General features: G+C 40.5%; 3 protein-coding genes across 7 annotated transcripts in view; 1 reads left to right on the forward strand and 2 right to left on the reverse strand.

Annotated features, from left to right (window-relative positions):
• The window catches only part of sirt7 (sirtuin 7), a 6852-nt gene extending 1007 nt beyond the window's left edge, over positions 1–5845 (reverse strand). Inside the window, exons 1-10 of the mRNA XM_017477912.2 lie at positions 5698–5845; positions 3899–4036; positions 3655–3759; positions 3497–3567; positions 3326–3398; positions 1642–1740; positions 1315–1551; positions 1156–1236; positions 960–1066; positions 1–77 (exon numbers count right to left, since the gene is read on the reverse strand). The exon at positions 1–77 is cut by the window's left edge and continues 1007 nt beyond it. Of these exons, the coding sequence (XP_017333401.1) occupies positions 1–77; positions 960–1066; positions 1156–1236; positions 1315–1551; positions 1642–1740; positions 3326–3398; positions 3497–3567; positions 3655–3759; positions 3899–4036; positions 5698–5820 (1111 nt within the window). The 5' untranslated portion in view covers positions 5821–5845. The remainder of the gene's footprint in view (positions 78–959; positions 1067–1155; positions 1237–1314; positions 1552–1641; positions 1741–3325; positions 3399–3496; positions 3568–3654; positions 3760–3898; positions 4037–5697) is intronic.
• A 1833-nt stretch (positions 5846–7678) lies between these two features.
• On the forward strand, positions 7679–20507 carry srsf11 (serine and arginine rich splicing factor 11). 5 transcript variants are annotated; one of them, XM_017477905.2, is made up of 12 exons: positions 7679–8121; positions 9544–9677; positions 13615–13724; positions 13813–13902; positions 14015–14064; positions 15393–15547; positions 16823–16904; positions 17014–17136; positions 17280–17351; positions 17594–17686; positions 18617–18776; positions 18876–20507. In XM_017477905.2, the coding sequence occupies exons 1-12, from the start codon at positions 8000–8002 to the stop codon at positions 19047–19049; spliced, it is 1365 nt and encodes a 454-aa protein (XP_017333394.1). In that variant the 5' UTR covers positions 7679–7999; the 3' UTR covers positions 19050–20507. The 5 variants fall into 5 exon arrangements, with proteins under 5 accessions (XP_017333394.1, XP_017333395.1, XP_017333397.1 ...); XM_017477906.2 differs by having other exon boundaries at positions 17014–17127; XM_017477908.3 differs by having other exon boundaries at positions 15414–15547; positions 17014–17127.
• A 2025-nt stretch (positions 20508–22532) lies between these two features.
• The window catches only part of ankrd13c (ankyrin repeat domain 13C), a 38202-nt gene continuing 35734 nt past the window's right edge, over positions 22533–25000 (reverse strand). Inside the window, exon 13 of the mRNA XM_017477904.3 lies at positions 22533–23830. Within this exon, the coding sequence (XP_017333393.1) occupies positions 23700–23830 (131 nt within the window). The 3' untranslated portion in view covers positions 22533–23699. The remainder of the gene's footprint in view (positions 23831–25000) is intronic.

The raw sequence follows: 25000 nt of genomic DNA on the forward strand, positions 1-25000 counted from the left end.
CTAAGGTTTTACGGCTGTGACTGTCCTCTTCGTCCACTCTGAGAGGGGCGGCTAAGCTGAAGATGGGATCTTCGGATCTATTCGATTGAAAAGACGTGTCAGTAAATAAAACGTATACCCTAACCCTATTAAACGCTCAATTTTGATTGGTAAGAGAGCAAGGACTCATTTTCTATAACTGTAGTTCTAACTACAAGGCAAAAATCACAGGCTTATATTAACACACTCGTTCTAATACGTTATCGTTTCTATAGAAACAGGAACTTGTATGGTGGACGTTCCACATGAACGTTAATATAAAAAAAAAATATTTTAAAAAGGTGTGTTGTTTATATGGTAAGTTTTGTGTATACATTTGTTTGTTTAACGTTTATGGAAGGAGTCTCCAGTGTCAGCGCTTTGTAAAGTCCACATGAGTCCACGGTTTTTTCGCAGTCACATGACAAGCTGGTGAGGAAATGACTGCTGATAGTTGCTATAACGTAAGTGTTAACAGGAACTAACATGTTTAATAGACATTCCACAACATTAAATGTAACTAACTAGAAATGGAAAAAGATATGAAGTATCTGGGTTTTTTTTGTCTATAAGGGGAATAAAACACTTCAGGATGTGCTGTTATAGGAAAAGAATCGACTTCAGGACGGTAACAGTGACTCTGCTTTACGCATTCCACCCAGTCATTGAATATTTTTCTACAACTGCACATCCCCAATTGGTGTATTCTTTACTTGTTCCACTGTACAAAGTACCAGACGTTTTGGCACCATTAAACTGGAACTGCACCAACATGAACTAGTGTTACAACAAATAAGCTGACCGATCGTATAAAGAAACTTTAACAAAGGCAACGATGTGTGCCATAATGATGGATGCAGTTGCTTTTACCGCACCACATGGCTCCCGTTCGATGTTCAGTGGAAAAAAACAAAACTATTGGACATAAAGATCATCCTTACCTGTTGTAAGTTGGAATTTCAACTCCCAACTCTTCCATCAGGAGACGCATTACATCATCACACTTTCCATGTATTTTCAGAGTGGCCAAATCATCTTTTGGTGTCCACTACAATATATATATATATATTTTTTAATGTTTAACAATTAGGCACTATTTGTTACAGCACTAAACAAACAGAGGTGTGATGACTTTACCTGAAGGTTGACAATATATAGCTTTGGTCTCTTAGCAGCTGTTTTTTTCATGCACCACAAGCACGCATACTTCTTCAGGACCTGCCGAAGCAACGCCAAAGCATCAGAGAAGCCGCCGAGAAAACGTTTTTAAATCTGATACGTCGTTGGTTAGCTGACCTTCAGACTGGAGCCGAGGCAGAGGATGAGATCGGCCTGTTCTGCTGCCGCCGCGGCACCTTTCCAGTTTAACGGCTGCTCCAGGGTGCCTCTCTCACCGAAGTGCACTATGGTGTCCCTCAGCTCCCCTCTGCAGTGGGCGCACCGCCGGCCCGTGGCGTGCCTGTGCAACGCCGTGCGCTCCGTCACATCGAACAGACGGATCACCTCGCGAACCGGAGAGCACGACACACACACCTGCTCGAAGATGGATATGGCAGGTTTAACATATGAAACGTGGTGTATTCGATAACGCGTCTGCAGACGCAGCACACACAGGAGTCTCACCTCGATGAACATATTCCCATGCAGCTCAGACAGGGCGTGTCGGGGAAGCCCGCTGCGCAAGTGGAGACCGTCACAGTTTTGAGAGACCACGTGTTGAACCTGTGCATGATCACATACAAAGAGTTGCAGATGAGATACAGGTGGCAAAGTGGTGCCTTGGACAGCGATTGTGTCTCACATCTCCAGGGTCTCCGGTTCGATTCGGAGCATGGGATCTCAACGTGTCCGTGGCGAGTGTTTCCGCCCACCTTCCAAAAATACGCCGACAGGTGAATTGACAACGCTAAAATGCCCCAAGATAATAAGTGAATACGTGGCATTTCAACCAGTTTGTATTCCCAACTCACACCTAGTTACTAGGATTAGTATTAGTGTGTTTCATCTCTTGTGAGCCACACCTCTAGTTTAATTCATTCACATTACAAATGGAGAATACGATGAACTAACCGTCTCAAACAAAGTTCCCAAATATGTGCGCCGATGGCTCATTGGTAAAGCCTTGAAACGACTGATCACATGGTTGAGAGTTCAAATCCCAGCAGCACCAAGCTGCCACTATCAGATCTTTGAGCAGATCCTTTAACCTTCATCTGCTCAGCTCAACTGTAAGTCGAGCATTTTATTAGGAACACTATACTAATACTGCGTAGTGCCCTCTCTTTACTCTCAAAACAGCCTCTACTGTTCATGGCATGGATTGTACAAGATGTTTGTCTTTGACATGCTGAATTGCTTGATTTTTCAGGTGCAGATTTTTCTTCCTGCTGCGAACCTTCCGTTCTACCACATCCCAAAGACGTTCTATTGGATTCAGATCCGGTGTCTGGGAAGGCCACGGAACTCGTCGTCATGTTCATGAAACCAGTTTGAGACGACTTTTGCTTTGTGACATGGTGCGTTATCATGCTGGAAGTAGCCATTAGAAGACGGTAAATTATGGCCATGGAGGGATGCACATGCTCAGCAACAATACTCAAATAGGCTGTGGTATCCCAGCAATGATTTATTGGAATTAACGGGCACAAAGTGTGCCAAGAAAATATTCCCCACACCATTATACCTCCTCCACCAGCCTGGACTGTTAACACAAAGCAACTTTGTTCCATGGATTCATGCTTTTGGCGCCATATTCTGACTCTGCCATCTGTGTGATTCAGCAGAACTCGAGATTACTCAGACCAGGCTACTTTTTTCCAAACTATGCAGTTTTGGTGAGTCCGTGCCCAATGCAGCCTCAGCTTTCTGTTCTCGGCTGACGGAAGTGCAACCCGATGTGGTCCTTCTTCTACTGATTTGACGTGTTGTGCATTCTGAGATGCTTTTCTGTTCACCACAATTGTACAGAGTGGTTATCTGTAGACTTTGTCAGGTCAAAGGTCAAACCGGTCTGGCCATTCTCCGTTGACCTCTCTCATCCGCAGAACTGTCGCTCACTGGATGTTTTTTCTTTATTGCACCGTTCTGAGTAAAGGCTAAAGACTGTTGTGTGTGAAAATCCCAGGAGAGCAGCAGTTATAGAGATACTCAAACTAGCCCATCTGGCACCGACAATCATACAAGCATCTGATTCGAGCTTTCTAATTAATTTTTAAAACAAGATGCGGAAAAGTTCAAAAGATACCCGACACCCTGCGAGCTGTGCCGAGAGCTCACTTGAAAAGCCTCAAGATTTTCAAGCACTCACCACTTTGACTTTGTGTAACATCTGGATACACATGTGAGTCAGAGTCGGTTCTGCTTCGCTGAGGTCCGAGTGCCTGGTGGAAAGAGAAGCGAATTAGCGAGGGATTTCTCCATCCTGCATGAGAGAGGACATCAAGAACACGAACGCAAGACCTATCTCGCACCGACTCACCTGACAGCGCGTCCCTTCTGGAGCTGAGTCCACACTCCGTTAGGCCCGCGGTAATCCGGGATGGAAGCAGCCTGGCAAGCGTTAAAAAGAATGTTATAAACCTTCATGAAAAGTGCAATCTAAGAAGTCAGGAGTACAGGAACTAAGGACATCGGCACCGTGCTGATCCCGGCTCCGGTGTAGACGACAACGTGGCGAGCCTGACGCATCGCTTCGGCCAGCTGCTTCACTTTGGTGCTCAGATCCGCCTCATCATCAAAGAGCTGAAAGCAGGAAAAAAAACGGTGTCTAATACGGTAGATACTCGATTCAAAATAATGATTAAGGATTTTATATCAAAACCAGATGGAACAAATTTTCAGCTATCGAAACACAGCCGACGTTCAAATCTGGCCGGCTCACCTCTTCCTGTTTCAGTTTGAGGAGGTTTCTCCGAGCCTGGCGTTTGCTCAGCTCTTGCACGGTGTCTCGATGCCCTTCGAGTAAAGCGCACTCCTCTTGGGTTCGCTCGCGTTCGGGTTTCTTTAATATCCCGGCCACCTGATTAAAGCGTACAAGTCCAAAAACAATGCTTTTATCAGTAGAACATAAGTTTACAGATCACTATAGAGCACATGTACAAATCATGACATACTCTATGTCTTACATTCTTATTATAATAACGTTTTGTTGATTCTGATGGCTGTGTTATGTTTTGGTGGGGAAAAAAAAACCCAACACTTTGTTTGTGGAAATTATTGTGCGCTTAAAAAACGTAATCGGTGTTAGATGAAATTCTTGTCCAGGGTTGAACAGTTTGAAAAGATAAAGATCCATTACAGACTTTCCAAAAAGAAAATGTTGTGTTTTGGAATTATAGATAGTCAGTATTCGAGTGTATGATTGAAGCTCAAGTGTATTAAAATATCAGGCGGAGTTTATTCTAAAAGAAAAGACCGACATTTCATCAGCAGAAGCAGGGGAGAAGGTGAAACCCAAGCGCTAAATGAATACACAGTGTTATGAAATACTTGAGAAGCGTATAAGCTCATATGACTGGTTGAAGCACACAAAGATATTCAAATGGACTGTTTACAAGAGTAGTCGAATTTATGATCGAGGTTATGTGAAGAAAATGTGTGGAAAGAGGATGGATTCCAGGCTCAAGCTGGTCCTTACTCAAGGTCTTACAAAAAAAAAACATGTACACGTGAATCCACAGCTATTATAACAGAAAAGCACGGGTGGAAGCAGATCATTATTATTAAACGTAATAGAAACACTAATATTGTTGTAAGATCGAAGGAAACACTTTGCCAAAAATGAAACATTATGCTTATACGCTGCACGGAACAAAAGTTTATGGACACCCGATCATCGCATCCATATGTCCTTGTTGAACATCTCATTCCAGATTTATTCCAGTAAGCTCCGCTCGTCTGGGAAGATTCTCCACTAGATTTTGGAGCGTGGCTGTGGAGATGCGTGTTCATTCATCTACAAGAGCGTTAGCCAGGTTGGCGTCAGGCGCTCATGTTGGGATGTCGAGGAGCGCCCAGGTCCAGTTTGTCCTAAAAAGGTGTTCAGTGGGGTTGAGGTCAGGGTTTCTAAGCAGGACACTCGAGATCTTCCACTCCAACTTTGGCTAACAAGGTCTTCACGGAGCTCGCTTTATGCACAGGAGCGTTGTCATGCTGGAACTGGTTTGGGTCTCTTAGTTCCAGTGAAGCCAGTCTATACAATTGTGTGACGGACTTTGTTTTGGGAACAGTTTTGGGAAGAACCGCATATGGGTGTGATGATCAGGTGTCCACATACGGTACTTTTAGACATATTGTGTTTACAGACTAATGCAAAACTCAAGAAGAACATGACGGATGCCAAACATGCCATCTGGTGTAATGGGGGCAGCTGTGTAAATTTCATTAGTACTGGAAGTACTCCTTTAATCTGGGTCCAAGGAACCAGCCAGAGTTTAATTACCAACTCTGCAAGCCACACACACTGAAACTGCCAGAAGAATAGTCAAGAAAACATGCATTTAATTCAGTATATCATGTTAAAGCGGGATTAATACACTGTGCTGTGGGAATGTGTTAGTTAGAGCTATAGTACTTCACCGGTTAACTACATTTACTTCTTTAAAACTATTTCGTTCATACATATATTTATTGATATATATATATATATAAACGAGTAAATAATTCCTCTGGTCTACTTACCAGTTTAAAATTTTTTCTCTGAGTCTCCTTTTGAACGAGTTTAGCTCTTTCAAGAGCTTTTCTCTCTGCCCGAGAGAGCCCGCTTTGCTCTGTTAGTGACTCCATACTTGCTATTTCTTTCATTACTCCCGGTACAAACCGGAACAGTCTTTACATTTCAAAATAAAAGTCATACAACGCGCTTTGCTTTATGGAACTAATATATATTATTTTATTTTTTTACGGAAGCCCTAAGAGGACATTATTCAGTATTCGTCTTCTTTTTTTTTACTTTTCTTTCTTTCTTTTTTGTTTTCACGACTTAATTTTCTCGTGATCTGAACATTACAAAATAGTAGTTTTTTTTGTGATATTGACTTAATTTTTTCGTGATCTCAACATAACAAAATAGTTGTTTTTTTGTGATCACGACTTTTTCTATTTATTTATTTATTTTCCATTTTATTGTGATTTTATTTTATTGTGATCTCAACGTAACAAAATAGATGTTTTTTTGTGATCACGACTTTTTATTTATTTATTTATTGTGATTTTATTTTATTGTGATTTTATTGTGATCTCAGCATAACAAAATAGATTTTTTTGTGATCACGACTTAATTTTATTGTGATCTCAACATAACAAAATAGATGTTTTTTGTGATCACTTTTTTTTATTTGTGATCTCAACATAAAATCGTTGTTTTCTTATGATCTCGACTTAATTTTTTTCGTGATCTCAACATTAAGATATAGTTTTGTTCTCGTGATCTCAACTTAATTTTCTCGTGATCTCAACATTACAAAATACTTGTTTTCTTATGATCTCGACATAACAAAGCAGTTGTTTTCTTGTGACCACGACTTCATTTTCATATGCTCTCAACATTACAATATAGTTGTTTTCTTGTGATCTCAACATAACAAAATAGTTGTTTTCTCATGATATCGACATAAAGAAAAGCTGTTTTCTCATGGTCATGACTTTATTTTTCTGTTTTCTCAACATAACAACAGCTTAGTGCATGTTCCCGCAGCATCATGGATGAACAAATTCGTTTTTACTGTGATCAGGGACTCACTCAAGCTGAAATAGCTCTATATTTGTCAGTGATTGACGCGTGGGAAACGCCAGTCCCATTCACAAGGCGCAAGATTTTGTCGTGATAAAATGCCAATCAGCCTACAAAGCATGTCTTTGGACTGGGGGAGGAAACTGGAGTACCCAGAGGAAACCCAGACGGGGCAAAGGCGGGATTCAAACCACCAACACCAGAAGTGCGAGGCATTAAAAATGATCTATAATTAGATTTAATGTTGTGAAACATCTGACAGACAAGTTAGTTCTTGGTATCTCACTTATGTTACAGCTGTGCAGCCCATGATAAAGAGTCACTTCCTCACCAGCTGATAATAAAGATAGTAAAATTAAAAGGACGTGCTGCTTTCGTACACTCGATTTGGTGGAACATTTTTGTAAAGAGATGATTATTTCACGTTTATGTTAGGAGTCTCCAGTGTGAGAGCTTTGTAACATGTCGGTAAGTTTTCTGCCACACGAGTCTCCAAGACAGGACTTCGTAGCTGTTCATCGGTGCGATAATGCAAGTGATGTGGACGGTCCACAATATTAAATGTAACTATAAATGGATACAAAAAAATTATGTATAGTGTATCATTCTTTAATCAATTCAAATTTGTAATTGCTGGAAAACGTATGTAGTATAAGAAGAATAAAACACTTCAAGACATGGTGTTATAGGAAAATAATCAACGATGGGGTGGCGGGATGAAGCAGAGTTGCTGTTACCACCTTTAGGTTAATTATTTTTCTATAACAACACGCTCCAAAGTGTTTTATTCATTACAAAATGAAATGCTTTTTGACCAGATAACACTTTCCGTGTCTGAGGAGTGGTTTTTTTTTTTTTTTTTTTTTTTTGTTGTTTTGTTCTTTTGCCTTTCTCCCTAAGAGGACTATTATGTTGAAATGCATTGATTAAACTTTCAGTCTTCACCAAGAGGAGGTCCTAGTGAAAACAGGAACATTTGTAGAGCGTTAATCGTCTGTGTAAAAACAAAAAATAAAAGGAAAGAAAAGAAAACAGAAAGAAAACGAAAAAGAAATTAGCATTTTAAAAAATTGTTTATCTGAATTTAACCGACCGCAGTGTGCGCGAGACACATTTACGCGCGCATGACCTGACCGTTGAAAGCGCGAGCTGTTTGAAATTTCGGGCTCTCACGAGCTAAGGCTCATTCGCTAGTTAGCTAGCTAGCTAGCATTAGCTGCTCAGCTAACAGTAACACTAACAGTAACAATAATGAGCTCCAGCACTAAAGTGGTCCAGGTGACCAACGTGTCTCCGAGCGCGACCTCGGAGCAAATGAGGACTCTGTTCGGCTTCCTAGGAAACATCGACGAGCTCAAACTGTTCCCACCAGAGTGAGTACAAAACTGAGCGTTCTTATGCGCTTTAGCGGCGAAATGTCAAACCGACGCCTGATGAGAATCGAGCGCACTACACGAGGTGCAGGGAGCGGTTCATTTGAACGCGCTATGTAGTGCACTCAGTAGGGAGCAGCGAGTCGTTTGGAATTCAGCCGAAGTCTGTGTTAGCACGGCTAGGTATCGTTATAGCGTGCTGCAGCACATGTAATACTGTACGTGAAGGAGATATAACTAACCGGAAACACCAAATTAATAACGATAAAAACGAGTTTACAAACATATCTTTCTAATATCGACTTTTTGAAACAGGCATACGTTAATATTAGACTGTAAAATAAAAGTGTTAAATAAACCTGAAACTTCTATAAACGAATACAGATTTAATACAATAGTTATTTATCTACCTACCTGTTTATTTATTTATTCACTTATTTACTTATTTGTTTACGTACGTACTTTAGTTGCTCATATATACTCACTATATACTTATTACTTATATTTGCTTACGTATTTACTCACTTATTTACATAATTTGTCAGTTATTTACTTACTAATTCTTTTGTTTACTCACTCACTTACTTAATTACTCAGTTATTTACTTACTGACTCATTTACATATTTACGCCCTTATTTACATAATTAGTCAGGTCTATAGTCAGTTATTCACTTATTTGTTTTACTAACTGATTTATTTGTTGTTGTTTTTTTTTTAGCTTTTACTTATTTTCTGCCTGCTTGCTTACTTAGTCAGTTATTTACTTTTTACTATTTACTTAATTTACTGATTCATTTATTTACTTGCTTACTTTGTTTTTTTTTTTGTTTGTTTGTTTTTTGTTTTTGTTTTTTTGCTCCCTTATTTAAATACTTTTATATTAAAAATTCCTGTAATTTCATAAAATGTGTTTAATTATTAGTAACACTAATATGTTTAATTTTGAATCTAAATGTAAGTTTAAAACTAGGAAGAGTGCTGTGTATATAAAATATATGGTAGAAAACATTATAAAAAAAAAAAATAATAATTTAAAAATAAAAGCTCTACTGGTTCCAGTGCATCTTTTTAAAACGGTACATATTTTTAGCATACACATGATAATTGTAATAGTTTCCGTATAGCTCACAAACTTTACTTTAAAAACCAGCCCTTATTATTCTTCTCCTTCTTCTTCTTCTTCTTATTATTAGTTATAATAATAATTTAGCTAACTTGTATTCTTTTCTTTTGTCGTTTTCCACCTGTACAAAAACACCCGGCTGCACTGCAGTTCAGGTAGGATGTATTAGACGTGGAGCGTCTGTGAGTTATTTGGGATATAACCTACGGAGAGTACGAGATTTAAGATGGCTTGATGGGAGCAGGTGTGTCTAAACGTTATACGTACGTCTTGCAAAAGCCTTTATATTTTCTTCCAGTGATTCTCCCTTGCCTGTGACTTCCCGTGTCTGTTTTGTAAAGTTCCTCGAATCTGAATCAGTTGGCGTTTCGCAGCATCTGACGAACACGGTCTTCGTGGACAGAGCCTTGATCGTCGTCCCATTCGCTGAAGGTTTGTGTCTATCCTCACAACAATCATTATAAATATAAGTATAATCAGTAAGAAAAGAAATATGCATCGACTCGACTGCAGGAAGTGAACCAAAAATGTCCTGGGTTTTAGGTTATGCGAGCTGCTAAACCAAAGGGCAGAGCTGTAGTACTACAGAAATGCCGTACAATGCAATGTTCATACTATATTTATTAATTACATCCATAACCTAAACTGCACATCAGCGATATTTCAATTTGTAGCCTATTGTAACAAAGCATATCCTCTGGTGTTGGTTTTAAAAGGCAAAATCTTATCGGATTCTCGTCAGATTAACAGTTCTGGTGTAAGATGGGTTTTCTCGAACCATTTGCTAGCACTTATTTATGGGATGCAGGGTCCAGGGTCCTTGTGTGCGTCAAATCAAAGCAGAGTAGAGGCGAATTTAAAGCCGAGATGAGATGCGCACGTTCGACTAGGTCTCCTGAGAATTATGATCCCGTAAACGGGGCTCACCGAGAACCCGTGGGTTAAGCAAACATGGATCCGAAACGTACCTGAAAGCTTCAGGTCAGTCAGCAGCAGGTAGCTTCTTAGTTTAGATCTTCCTGGAGAGCTTCCTTCCTGAAGACCATAATCGTGCCCACTTGACCATCTAGTCGATGCCTTAAGAAGTTCTGAATCAAATAAAATAGGCGTGTTAGATTTTGGTTAGAGATGAAATGTGCAGGAAGGGAGATCTCCAGGAACAGGGTTTGGTGACCACTGGTCTAGAACAACCAAAAAGACAACGTTGCACTGTATGGCCGAAAGTTTGTGGGCACCTGATCATGACGCCCGTGTGTGCTTGTTGAACGTCGCATTCCAGATTTAATCCTCCTTTGCCTGTTTTAATAACCTCCACTCTTCTGGGAAGGATTTCCACTAGATTTTGGCACGTGGCTGTTGGGACTTGTGTTCATTCAGCTACAAGAGCGTTAGTGAGGTTGAGATCAGGTATTGATGTTGTGCGAGGAGGCTCCAGTTCATTTCAAAGGTGTTCAGTGGGGTTGAGGTCAGGGTTCTGTGCAGGACTCTCCAGTTCTTCCAGTCCAACCTTAACACACCATGTCTTAACACACAACATTGTCATGCTGGAACAGGTTTGGGCCTCTTAGTCCCAGTGAAGAGAAATTATAACTCTACGGCATACACAGACATTCTATATATATTATTTATATATATAATTACATATACTGTGTGCTTCCATCTTTGTGGCAACAGTTTGGGGAAGAACCACACATGGGTGTGATGGTCAGGTGTCCACATACTTTTGGCCATGTAGTGTTGACTCTGCAAGCTTTGCTGCTTGCCCACTGCATTTTCTAATATGCAGTAATATGACTGGAGGCTAGGGTTATTAGTTGGTTATTTTTTGCTTAGATTCATCGTTAAAAAGATGTTTAAAAATCCCAACCTATATGTGTGGTGGCCTGGGAAAGCTGTCGATTTCTATATGTAAATATGTATATTTACATATCTATATCTGGAAACTACTCTCTCTTTAGTTTCTCTTTTGCATGCATCTCAGCCACGAGTAAATTTCTAGCATTTTAAACGTGACAAGGGATTAAAAATTTAATTCCAATTTCACTCAATATAACTGATGCCCGATGTTAAAAGCCTCCCTCTACATTTATAACCTAACCAAGATTTGTGAAAGCATTACCGGCCAATTTAAAATCATTATACGTTTCACTGGGAAATGAGTTTTCACTTTGATTATCAGCCTCATAGACTTCAGTCCCTTACACCTGGGATTAACACTCGTCCTGGGTGATCGGATCACGAGTGAACAGACGCGTAGTCGTTCCCATCTGGCGTTATGAATGGGGAGACTCGCAAGGAATCCGGGGTAGAAGGCGGGGAACACCCTGGATGGGGTGCCAATACATCGCAGGGCACAATCGTACACACATTCATACACTACGGACAGTTTAGAGACGCCAATCAGCCTACAGTGCATGCCTTTGGACTTTGGACTGGGGGAGGAAACAGGAGTACCCGGAGGAATCCCCCAACGCACCGGGTGAACATGCAAACAGGGCGGAGGCGGGATTCAAACCCCCAACCCCAGAGGTGCGAGGCAAACATGCGAACCGCTGGTATTGTTTCACTGGGGCAATGATGGAGTAGATTAGTTGGCCCTTCGTTGGCGATTTGTGATTCGATCACCCAGGACGCACGCTAATGCCAGATGTTAACAGGACGCACGTATCATCACCTGAGGTAAAAGTGTCTCACAGACTTTATTCAGTCCCTCCAGGATTTTGCGATCGCAGAAATTAACGCAAAATCAAGGAAGCGCCGAAATTACCTCAGATTTTCCTGCAGATTTGGGCCAAGACGCATCATGTGACATCACAACGCGTATTCAGCCAAAGCCCTCTTCGGTTCACGCGCGTCGAACATGAGTACAGCTAAAAGGTCTCATTTACTGACAAACATCACCGCGAAAGAGTGTGCAAAACTATTTTTCGTGCGATTCGCCAATTCAAGTAGTTTTCCGCATAAAAGTACAAAAAATTTTGGAGAATTTTGGGGGGGAAAAAGCTAATAATTAAATTTATTAACCTGATGTCTGTTACAGTGCATCATGTAAATATTCAAAACCCTGATTAAAGTGACGAAAGCGCTCTTACCTAGCGAAGGTTTTGATGTCTTTAGGCAGACTGACTGCATTTACTGCTTTGACCTTTGCAGGAAGATGCCAAGGCAAGGTTATAAAGTAGCGTAAATAAAAAATCGAAATATATTGTTGGTAGAAAAACTCATTTTTGGCCAGAACCAGATTTTTTCGTTATTTTTGACTCTCTTCCAGAATTCAGCTAATGGGTTTTCCCAGGCCGCCACACTTCTCTCTCTCTCTCTCTCTCTCTCTCTCTCTCTCTCTCTCTCTCTCTCTCTCTCTCTCTCTCTCTCTCTCTCTCTTTTATTTGGCTGTGTAACTTGGAAAGATTACTGAATTTTTTGGTCTTGAATGTTCTATTTATCCTTTCCACAACAATCCCAAAAAGCCTGAGAACCGTATTAATGGTGGTTTTCTGTTTTTTTTTTCTTTGTTGTTGTGTTTTCCAGTTGTTTGTCCCTGATTCTACCAGTGCTATAAACCAGACCCAGCCGAAAATGCCATCCAACACTTTTATCCTGTGCAGCCCGTCCTGTTTCTCTCTCTGTCTCTCTGTTTGTCTCTCTGTCTCTCTCTTTCAGTAAAATGTTGATTACAGATTCACCCCCATGGATTCTCACACATCCATTATTGAGATATTTTATATAAAAAGTGGGCTTTTGCTGGCAGCTCACACTTGTCCTCTCCTCTGGTGTTCCTCATTGTTCCTCACACACACAGCTACACTTCTGATAAGTGATAAGCTTTTTTTTTTCCATGAATGCTACAAAATCAAAATGGATGCCAGCAAAAGCCTTCTTGGGGGGGGGGGGGATTTTTAATTTCCAGTATGTAGGGTAAGTCAGTCCATCAGTAATGAAACTGTCCTTTGATGTTGATCCCGAATCATAAACTCTGTTTTGTCTATTTTGATGTGTTTGTGTGCTTTTATAGCGAAGCAGTCGACGTGAGTCGCTTGTTCATAAAACAGCTAATGAAAATTGAAAGCAGCTCCCCTGGACAACCGGCTGTGTGCTTGCTAACATTTGGTTCATGACTTAGAAAAAGTTCAGGTGATAAAATCTTGGCAGTGTGTCTAGTGACATATTTTTTAAATTTTTTTTTTTTTTTTTTTTTTTTTTTTTTTTTAAATAGTATCATGCAATTTTGTAAAAAGGTCCTCTGAAAATCGAGCCTTGATGTAAGTGCAAATGTAGACTTGGATTAAATTAGATTGTATTCTAAGGCATCTGGGTCTGTTTTCTGGGACAGACGTAACGTAGCGATTGGTTTTCTGTCTCCGGCCTGCAGGAGTGATTCCTGACGAGTCCAAAGCTCTGTCGCTGATGGCTCCAGCCAACGCCGTCGCAGGAATGTTGCCAGGCGGCGGGCTTCTCCCCACCCCATCTCCAGTACCATCTGTAAGCATCGCTCGTTCTCTGTCTCGTCTTCCGACGCACTGTTTATAATCTTCATCCATCCTGTCTTTATGTCTCTTGTGACTTACAGATTGGTGGTGTTCCTCTTGGCTCTCTGGGTGGGCCTGGCATGGATGCTATGGCAGCTTTAGGCATTCCTGGACCCAATATGAACCCTCAGGTCAGAAAAAGTTCTTTTCCAAGCTCTTGAATAGAACATTTTGTAGTTATGTTATGTTATTTATTCATTGCACCAAACCTAAAGCATCTCCGTTTTGTTTTTTTTCATGTAGTCTTTGTCGGCGGAGCAGATTATGAAGTTCATGGCGTCAATGGATCCCAAGTAAGTCTGTGAAGAGCTCGGTGTCTTAGTCTTTCAGTATCTAGAATGTTAAAGGAAACATTTACAAAGAAATATTGAAGAAATTTCCCCATTACCCCAAATGTAGACAGACGTGTGTGGTGTCCGAAGTTTTTTTTTTTTTTTTTTTTTTCGTTTTTTTTTTAAATCCCCTGTATTTTTTCGCTTTTGCAAAGTATTAATCAGATAAGATTTCCGGTCGTGCGTTAGTAATTCTGATCGATTCGCACGGGATGAGCGATCTCTGTATAAATCACAGAAATGGGATCTTCATGACGTACACACAGTCATCACACTTAAATTTCCACATACTACATCCATCGCATTTTATTACAACCTGTTTGCTTCGAGCGTTATTATAAGCATTTGCTGTAGTGTACGTGATCATTAGTAGGTCACATGACCATGACATGTACCCGATATCTTAACTAAAACCGCTGGCTTTTAGTTTAAAACGTCCATTTAAAACATCTGCGTTTTTAAAGTCTCCATTGAAACGCACGACGTTATGTTATTCGACGTGTTGACGCAATTTCAAACTGAAACAGGAAGTCGGGGCAGGACATATCGAGTAGCTCCTCCCACTTTTTAAAATCGCCGATAGCTTTAAGGCAACTTAAAGGCCACCAATAGCTTTACGCCAATTTTTTCAGGTTTTTTTTTTTTTTTTAATAATATGGGGGGCGGGACACTTCATATTCTAGAGAGCGTTTGATTGGACAGAAAATCTGACGAGAAGCTGAAGTGCAGAAAAATTATCATTAAAATTGTAGCTCCGTGTCGCCGGTGGAGAGAGACTGCATTCGATTTTGAACGCGTACGTCTTCTAAATGCGAATTTCGTCATTGTTTTGGAACGCACTAGCTTATAGAGAACGTTAAGGCGAACTCGTTTATACTAAAAGCCACAAAACTTTTTACAATTTTGATTTCATGGGGACTTTAAACTCGTTTTGGTTTCAGCACGAGACGATAGGAAAGTGGATTGTCTTGACATTTAAAACAATTACTTGACCGAGGTAGATTGGATTTAAATCCCAGAGATACTCTGATGATGAGGATAATTTATAGGGATAGGTATTAACTATTACAAATCTGAACTACGGTATTTCACCTGAAGAGTTCATCTTCCTGGAAAAAGGAATAAAGCAATCTGGCCTCAAGATGGCGCTGTTTTTGGTTCTGCCATGTGCCTCGGGTCCATTTTAATCAGTGATCGACTACATCTGGGGTAGAAGGGATATTCTGTAGAAATGTACTGTTTGACCAAACTCTTGATAAATGACCACAGAGTAACGGAGTCTAGCTTAGTGTGCTGCTGTTTTATGACAGGTTAAATCCCTTGGCTGCTGGATTAAACCTAAACGCTGGATTAAAGACCGATGCGTCGAACAAGGAGATTGAGGAGGCCATGAAGAGGGTGAGAGAGGCCCAGTCTCTGATCTCCGCTGCCATCGAGCCTGGAAGTGAGTGTTAATACATCATTATAAACGTTATTATAGTCGAACTGTGAAAGAGCAGAGGAGTGAAAAATGCCTTCCCGCTGAGACGTATTAGAGCTGTTTTAGAGCATGAAATGCACGAGTTTAAAACTGAATCAGATTAGGACCGATATAAAAACCTACACTTTTAAATCCCACGTCCTAACATAAGTTTAATGAAACACGCGTCCTAAATGTTATTACCTTATACCCTATGTAGTAACTGACGGGGTTATCCACAGTGACGTCACAGACCCGACTAATCCATAATCAGATTCGCTGTCCGTTATTTTAATTATCGATTAGTTGTTGCAGCCCTAATATGTAGTGAATCGAAGTCATATGGGATTTAGATTTTGTCTCTTGGAGCATATTAAGGGCAAAAAAAAAATGCTTGCGTGTGAAGACAACGCATTTTAACAAATAAAATTAGAGGTCGGCTGATAGTGGATTTTACCAATAACTAAGTCGAGCGGTACCTTCCTGCCGATAACCAATTAATCAACCGATTGAAATTAAATTAATTTAAAATTGATGCTGAATGAAAATATAACACTCAAAAGTAAACTACCACTGAACTGTATTACAAAAATGAACAGTACTGACTGTACCATGATGTACTGTACTTTTTTAATGAAGTAAATATATAAATATTAATATATATTAACTATTAATAAATATTACAGTAAATGAAAGATGTACATCCAAACTGAACCAAAAAAGTAACACTCCAAACAACAAATAAAAACAAAGATATCCAAATCGAGTGTAAAAAAACAAAACAAAAAAACAATTCAAATAACACAACAAAATTTTGTCAGCGATAGTTTTTATTTCGCCTCTAGATGCCGCTCTCGCGCTGTATAACGGCAGTGGACCCTTCTCTGTCTCTCCCACAATGGACGCGACCCGGAAAAACTATCGGACTATCAGTTATCGGTGCAGATTAATCACCTCTAAAAGAAACCAATTCTCTGTGGCCTAAGAAGTGTAAAATCTAAAGTATAAATATTAAATATCAAAAGAGCTGTGTTTAAATAAATATAAATGAATCTAAAGTGGGGTTTTTTAAATAAATAGAATGTTTTATGATCAAATCGATACTGCTTTCTTGTCTTTTTTTTTTTTCTTTTTTTCTTTTTTTGCTTAGAAAAGTGACACAATATCACCTTCTTCAAAAGAAACCTGCCTGACCGCCCTAGACCGCATTGCATCATTTTATTAAAAGGTGTGCTTGTTTTTTGGGTTTTTTTTCCCCAGATAAGAAGGATGATAAAAGGAAGCATTCGAGGTCAAGGTCAAGGTCACGGAAGAAGAGATCGAGGTCTCGCTCCAAATACAGGTTTGATTAAACACTTTGTCGCACTGTTCTGCGTGTAAGAGCGGCGCAGCGTGAGCGTGACACGGTGCGAACGTTGGTGTCGTTTTTGTAAACACGTGCTCTGTCGCAGGCGTTCCAAGAGCCGGTCACGGCGACAGTCTCGCTCCAGGAGCAAGAGGAGGTCCAAGAGCCCACGCAGGAGGAGATCTCACTCTAAAGACAAGAGGAGGCGCTCTCGGTCAAGGTGCGTGGGGTAAGAGAAACTGAAGATTACACTTGCACACAGAAAGCCACTTTCTACGCCAAACGACACCAAGTTCACTTCATTTGAATGCATCGTTCACTTCTCCTGAATGTTGCTTGTAGATAAGCATCGTGTTCGTTTTCTTTGCGTAGGGATCGGAAGAAGCGCTCGAAAACTCCGCCGAAGAGCTACAGCAGTGGCCGACGCTCCCGCAGCAGCAGCCAGTAGGTTCCAGGAAATCTTACAACACGTAGCACATATACATTTTTTTTGTTTGGCTTGAATATGAGAGGCTGAATTCTTTTTACACAACGGTCGATCGATAGCGTAGTTCTACATGCCCCAGCCTCAGAGAGGTTAGAGGAGAAGAAGCTTTTTAGCTTGTGCAATTTCCACTGCAAGTATAAAACCTAATTCAGAAATGTATTTTATTTAATTTATTCATCACGCTTCCTGTTTCCTTCAGCAAACGTCACAGGAGGAGCCGCAGCATCTCTCACTCACCGAAAAAGTCCAGGTCTCCGAAGAGGAGGCTCTCTAGATCTCCATCACCCAGGAGGTACAGCTCTAATTCAGGAGAAGAAAAAAAAAAAACCCTTAAAAGAAATAATAATACTATACCATGAACATATTATTTTCTTATATAGAGACACCAAAAATCGATCCTTATATTTATCAGTCTTAACATACTGGAATGTAGGATTCCTTATCATGTTGGTGGACAAATAAAAGCCTGTTTTAATCCTCTCTAGTGTACGATTTCCTCAGAGATTTGTCTTTACCTTTCCTGTTCTGGACTGGTATTTGTGTTACAGTGGAAGTGTTCATTTTAATTACATGGAGAGGAGTTATTTATAGGCTACAGTGCTTAGAAATGAAAGGAACCGAACGAACGAATGCCTCCTGAGCAATAAAATACATTTAAACCTCCGATTTTAAAACTGCCAAAATGGAGCCCCGGTTGGTTTCGTGAGGAATAAAAGAATTGGGGGTTGTGCTGTAATAGAAAAAGAATCAACAACTTGAACAGTATGTCCCGTGATGCGTTCTTCCTCATATATAACCACAGCAATTTGACAATGATTATTATTATTATTATTGAACAGCACTTAGTTTTTATCCGTTTATAGTTACATTTAATATTGTGGAAAGTCTGTAAAACAACAGAGTGGCTATAAAGTAAAAGTCTCTCTTTTTATTTGTTTGTTTGTTTAACAGAGAAATCAGAAAGTGTGAAACCCTCAATCCTACGTGTGACACTGGAGACTCCTTCCATAAACGCTTAACAAACGTCTCCTTTATATGGTTTAAAACGAATATAAAAGTGCAGCTCCACTACCGTCAGAGCGTTCCGTTCTAGAAAACGAAATCGACTCGTTCGGTCCGAGTAGATTCCAGAAAACAAACGACAGAAGTCTTTTAAAAAAAATAAAAAAATAATAATGATAACGATCTTAAATAATTTTCACGAAAAACATATACGTTTCAGGCATAAGAAGGAAAAGAAGAAGGACAAGGAGCGCGAAAGAGACCGGGACCGAAAAGAAGACCAAAACCGAGAAAAGCGAGAACGTTCCACCAGCAAGAAGAGTAAAGACAAGGAGAAGGAGCGAGACCGGAAGTCAGACGGCGAGAAGAGCGACGTGAAGGTCCCGGAAACGTTCCGGTTCTCTGATCTCTTGACTTAGAACCTTAAAATAAAATAAAAAAATCCCCGAGCTGACTTCTGACTCGTGTCTGTCCTGCAGGTGATCCGGGATTACGACGAAGAAGAGCAGGGCTACGACAGCGAACGCGAGGAAGAGCGGGAAGGGAGCCCGGACATGGCGGCGTCTCCGCACGCCACCGACGACGCCGGGAGAGGAGAGTCGGACCAGCACAGCGACGAGCAGCAGGACGAAGACATGGACATGAGTGACTGACGGCATGCACACGATTCCGACATAGCTTTTAAAAAAAAAAAAATTTAAAAAAATCTGTTCATGTAACATTTACGGTTCTAAATTAAAAGTGATCATTTGGCCAAAAGTTCTTTTCAAATTTTTCCCTCTACAGCAAATATAGTCAGTTAGACCAGACGTGTTCGGTGTCCACAGTGTACTCCTTTTAGTTTTGTACTGGAATGATGCGTTTTGAGCTGTGTGTGTGTGTGTGTGTGTGTGTGTGTGTGTGTGTGTGTGTGTGATGATTCAGATGAGTCTGGCTGATCAGCTACATTTGGAATAAAAGGAAAATTGTGTTAACGTCACGATTGTAAGGTTATTTGCTGCGGAGCTGATGTTATCGGTGGGCGGGGGGGAAAAACGTCGGGGTATTTTTCCATCACTTCCACTAGAATGTTTTTTTTTTTTTTATGTGACTGCATCTCCCTCCATACTGCTGTACTCGACTGCAAAGCGTCGTTTTAATTCTTTTAATACCCTGCCATCGATCCTTTCTGTACTTTTTTTTCTTTTTTTTTTCTTCAGTATAAAAATATATATCTTTGGAATATTTGTGTGTTGATTAGTTACTCGCGTTAAACCAAACGGATTCTGTCCGTTTCACACGCGTTAATCTTGTATAAGAATCTGACCTGCTGCGTGTGACGCTTTCGGCGCTTGCTGTGGGAAGCTGGGAATGTTCGTAGGGGTTCTGTAGAAAAACCGCTTTTTAAAAAAGAAAGAAAATAAAAAATCTGATTTAATTTAAAGGTACAACTGCTCATTTGACTGTGAATATTACTGGCCAATAGGCTTGATAGTGAGTTGTGTTTTTTCCTCCTGCTTGAAAGTTAACAATTTTATTATTTTTTAAAAATTGCGTTAAGCGATTTAATCGCCAGGCACACGGTGGTTAGCACGTTCGCCTCACACCTCCAGGGTCGGGGGTTCGATTCCCACTGTGGCCCTGTGTGTGCGGAGTTTGCATGTTCTCCCCGTGCTGCGGGGGTTTCCTCCGGGTACTCCGGTTTCCTCCCCCAGTCCAGAGACATGCACGGTAGACTAATTGGCGTGTCCAAAGTGTCCGTAGTGTGTGAATGTGTATGTGATTGTGCCCTGCGATGAATTGGCACCCTGTCCAGGGTGTACCCCGCCTTGTGCCCCATGCCTCCTGGGATAGGCTCCAGGTTCCCCGTAACCCTGAAGGATAAGCAGTATAGATAGATGGATGGATGGATTTAATCTAACTAAATCGTTATATCGCACAAGCCTACTGGTCAAATGTGTTTTACATTTATTTTGGGGTTTTTTTTGTTTTGTTTTTGCACAGCCATGCATTTATTTTTATTTTTTTTCCCTTCATATCCCCAGATTGTAGACTTCTTTAGAGAACGGTTACTCATGGTTATTATTTTTGCAGTGTTGTGAAAGTTGAAAATAAAACTTTAAGTCTCGTGATTTAATTTACTTTAATTGATTTGTGGTGATAATGGTTTGAACTGCAACAAGTCCAGCACAGTTTGAATATTTACTCAGGAGTCTGAGTTTGGACTCCAGGACTGAAACTAATGACTCTTGTGTTGAAGGTAATAGAAAGTGTGATTCTGGGTGCTCTGCGTTCTAATCCGTTATCAAACACGCTTCAGGATTCAGACGCTTCTTTAGATCTTGAGCTAAACTGTTTACATGCTGGTTCGTTTCTACTAGAGCCGTACGTCGAGACTGAGACCCTGCGGGGTACAATAAAAAGGTAGTTGGTCTCATATGCGCAGTCGGATATTAAGTAAGGCTCACTGACTAACGCAGGAGTGTGCGGTCATCTCCAGTAAACGCTTTATTCTGGGCAGGAATGACGTGGTATTTTTTGGAAATACAGCCCCAATTCCAAAAAAGTTCATCTTACTGACCTGTTGCCAATGAACCTAATTATTTCCAAAATATTCCTCCAGCTGTTTTTTTTTTCCGTAACACTTTACTTTTCCAGCCGCGTTGCTGCCGACGAATTCAAAATGACCTTATTTTTTTCTTAAAATGGTACATTTTCCTCAGTTTAAACATTTGATACGTTTTCTATTGTGAATAACATATGGGTTTATGAGATTTGCAATACATCGCACTCTGTTTTTATTTACATAGCGTCCCAACTTCTTTGGAATCGGGATCGTTTAACCAAATAAACTTATTAGGGCAGGTACAAAAATAATTGGAAGTGGGTGGGATTGGTCAGAATCTGCAGGGTGAGGTGTTAGTATTTTCAGAGATGATCCATTTTCCATACTACTTATCCCAAACGAGGTTCTTGTGGGGTTCAACAAACGCAAGGCTTGGTCGTGTTCACACACGACGGCCAATATGGAATCGATCAGCCTACAACGTATGTCTTTGGACTCGCGGAGGAAGCACGAGGAGAACAAGCAAACTCCACACCCACAGGGCGGAGGCAGGATTCCAATCTTCTCCATAGAGAGCGAGCAGGAGAGGGATTTAAAAAGAAAACACCTCTATCTTCAATTATACTCTACAGTATGTTTAGCAATAAATAGCCAGACGAATAAAAATGGCCTGGGAACATTTACAAATTTATCCTCGTTAAATATGAATACAGGTGGGATTTCAGGACCGGAGTCTCGAGTCGCATCTTCACGCGATTTAGCGATTTATTTAACAGCAGAGAAACCCGTCAGTCTCGCCCATCGTTAACATGCAGCACGAAGGCCGTCGCGCTACGTTCCCGAGCTCCAAGTCCTCTAATCTTTGCATATTATTAGCCAATGATTGGTTGAGCACATTTGTGACATCATAAACTGAGCTCATACATAACCCCGCCCACAATTCGGTCTTATTCAGAAATACAGATTTTTCTTCTTTAAGTGAAAATGTGACCTAAACCCAAACACTTGAATTACATTAATCATCAAACACGGCAATTTGGTATGCAGACATTTTATTAAGTACAATTCCTCATAGGGGGGAGGGGAGGAGGGGAAGAAGGGGGTAGCGGCATACAAGGTTCTTTCTGTACAACTGGTTTATCCGTGTGTTCGGGTGAAAACAGATCTGGAGTTCAAGGCGCAAACTAAAAAAAAAAAAACACGAGAAGTCCTGAAAACAACAACAACAACAACAACAACAACAACAACAACAAACAAAATAAAAGAATAATAAGCAAAGCCGGCGCCGGTTCTCCACACCAACCAGTAGTGCGGTTTGGAAGCATTTACATCTGAACATCTGACCCCCTTGGAGGCTCCAAATCCAGAAATCCAGTGTTGATTTAAAAAAAACAAAAACAAAGGGGTACATAAATAAAATTGTATTCAAATTCAGACATGTTGCTTGCTGGTGTGAATTTGACCATTTTTCATTTTCTCTCTCCACAACAACAACAACAACGACAACAACAACAAAAGAATCTTAATAAAAACATCCAGTTAAGGAATTTCCCCGTCTACATCTCGTGGGCTGTTCCTCAAACTTTTTTCATTTCTAAAATTTTTTTTTTTTTTGTACATAATACAATCATAACAGCTTTATCAGTATAGATGTTGTATAATCTAAAACGTTGTATATATATATATATCTACAGCCATCTATCAAAAAAAAAAAAAATGAGGATAATAACGTGAGAAATAACGTACGCGTCGTCCACTGAAAGTCGTGCTGCTGTTAAACAGGTTTATCTCAAACTGTACACTGCGTTTACAAACGAGCGCCGGATTCTTTATTCGCTTCCGCGGGAAATCAGAAGCGTGTGATCGGGAAGAAAAAGAAAAATGAAAAACTCTGTGCTGTTTCGGGGAACTCGTGTGGTTCCGTGCAGTCGAGGATGAAACGGAAGAGAATCACAAATTGGGAAATTATTATTATTATTATTATTATTATTATTATTATTATTATTTGGGGGGGCGGGGTCAGAAGAGGCAGTAACAGAAGCGGTTTGCAGAGCTCGCCGCACGCTGCTCTGGGACCGGGCGCCAAACAGAGGTATTTACAAAGAATCTTCTTATCCGTAGAAAGCACATAGCGATTATATCGACGGGTTTCGTACGACGCGAGAATCATACTCGGGTCGTTTCCTCGCACTTCTGTTGTGTTTCTTGAACGTGAAGGGTAAAGTCGTGTAACAAAACGTATATGAAAACATACGCGACAAACATAAATACGGAACTTGTAATGCCACATTTCCTGCCAGAGTAACATGGAAGCGTTGAGGTGGGAGGAGGAGGAGGAGGAGGAGGAGGTTCACTCTCGATGGACGTTCTGAAGAAGAGGAGCTACGCTGGAGCCTTGGGGCGTCGGCACTGAGAGGAGTGATGTAGTGCATTACGGTGGTGCCCTGTCCCGCTCGCGTGAGCTCCTCGAGAAAGTCTGGTCATTTCCGTTTACGTGTCCCGTAGTCCGCTAAAGTGTCGCTACGCCGTCAGGACGGCGCGATCCCTTTACCCCGATACAACGCGTACAGCAACCGGTCGTGTGCTTCGGCTCCGCGGGGGCGTCTCGTCTCGGAGCTCGATGACGTGACGTGACGTGACGTGACGGTTGCTTCCTGTAGAGAGAGTCAGATCCGAGAAAGGAGAGAGATGGAGATGCAGTGGAGAGGAGAATACAGTGGAGAGGCAGAAAGATTGAGAAAGACAACACACGGCTGGATCAGAGGTCGGGGAAGCGGCTGGGGTCCTCTTTGTACTCGTTTGGGATGGTGAAAATGGACTCCTCGAATTCGTCGTAGCGGAACTCCTGAAACGTCACGGTGGCCGTGATGGTGGGAAACACAGGGATGTCTGGAAAACAAACAGGAAGCAAAGAGGTTTCAGTTTGATTCACGGGATTGTGTTCTTTTCCGAGTAGAGGTCGACCGCCTGATCGGGTCTGCGAATAATCGGCACCGATAGTTTTTCCCGCTCGGGAAAGTTTGGATGTATATCTTTTATTTACTTTAGTATTTATGAACAGTTCAGATATATTGATATTTATTTCAGTTTTAAAAAGTACAGCCCATTTTCATGGTACAGACCGGACTGTTTTATATTTTTATTTTTTTGTATTGCAGTTCAGCCATATTTAAATTTTTTACATTTTTTTCTTTTCATTCAGGATCAATTTTCAAATACTATCGGTTGATTAATCGGTCATCGGCAGGTAGGTACGGCCCGACTTCATTATCCAAATCCACTATCGGCTGACCTCTAATTCCTGAGTCAATTAAAACATTTTTGGAAATGAGTTTTTGGACTGAATGAGGGCTTCTTTAAGGCCTTGGTGACCTTTAAAATGAAGATGTTACCTTATTTATTTATTTGTTTGTTTGAATTTACACATTTCATAATGTTTATAATGTTTTAGACCTAAAATAAGACAATACATATAACAAATCATATCATCTTTGGAATTATTGTGATTCACAATATTGCTAGAACCATCCCCCCCCGGGCTATTTACATTTTCTGGCCCAGAAATAAGCTCCGCCCAGAATGCTCAGCTCTGCACGTTTTCCTTAAAAGCTCTAAAAAGGCACGTTGGAAGCAAACAAACGTAGAGGATGGGGAGGAGACGAGGGAAGCTTGTGAACGCCTTAACTGCAACTAAAATTTCCTTAATGTTTTTCCTTTTCATTTTAATACAGATTTTTTTTTTTGTATAGTACCAGGGTGTACAAAAACAGCAAAACAAAAGCTTTCCTATGAGCAGAATTATTTGGATTCGTTCTTCCTTCCTAGATCATGGAGTGTAAAAATATTAAAATATACATTTACCCGATTATGCTGGACTCAGGGGACAGCCTCTTTTTAATTTTTTTTTTAATCATCTAAGACCCTTAAATCTAAACACCTGAAACTTGTAAATGAGCCCTTAGAGCAGAGGGTTGTTTTTTTTTGTATTTTTAAAAAAAAAATATCTTTATTTCTAGGCTTTAAACTTTGTAATGCCAAGACATTCAACACTTCTGAGAT

Source organism: Ictalurus punctatus, chromosome 10, assembly GCF_001660625.3.
Source record: "Ictalurus punctatus breed USDA103 chromosome 10, Coco_2.0, whole genome shotgun sequence".
NCBI classification, from domain to species: Eukaryota; Metazoa; Chordata; class Actinopteri; order Siluriformes; family Ictaluridae; genus Ictalurus; species Ictalurus punctatus.

What these genes read in the sequence shown, in the direction of transcription:
- srsf11 (XM_017477905.2), top strand. Translation starts at nt 8,000, where the DNA reads ATGAGCTCCAGCACTAAAGTGGTCCAGGTGACCAACGTGTCTCCGAGC. An exon ending in CGTCGTCCCATTCGCTGAAG is followed by an intron (nt 9,678 to 13,614) that starts GTTTGTGTCTAT and finishes TCCGGCCTGCAG; the next exon opens with GAGTGATTCCTGACGAGTCC. An exon ending in ATGGCGTCAATGGATCCCAA is followed by an intron (nt 14,065 to 15,392) that starts GTAAGTCTGTGA and finishes AGTCTAGCTTAG; the next exon opens with TGTGCTGCTGTTTTATGACA.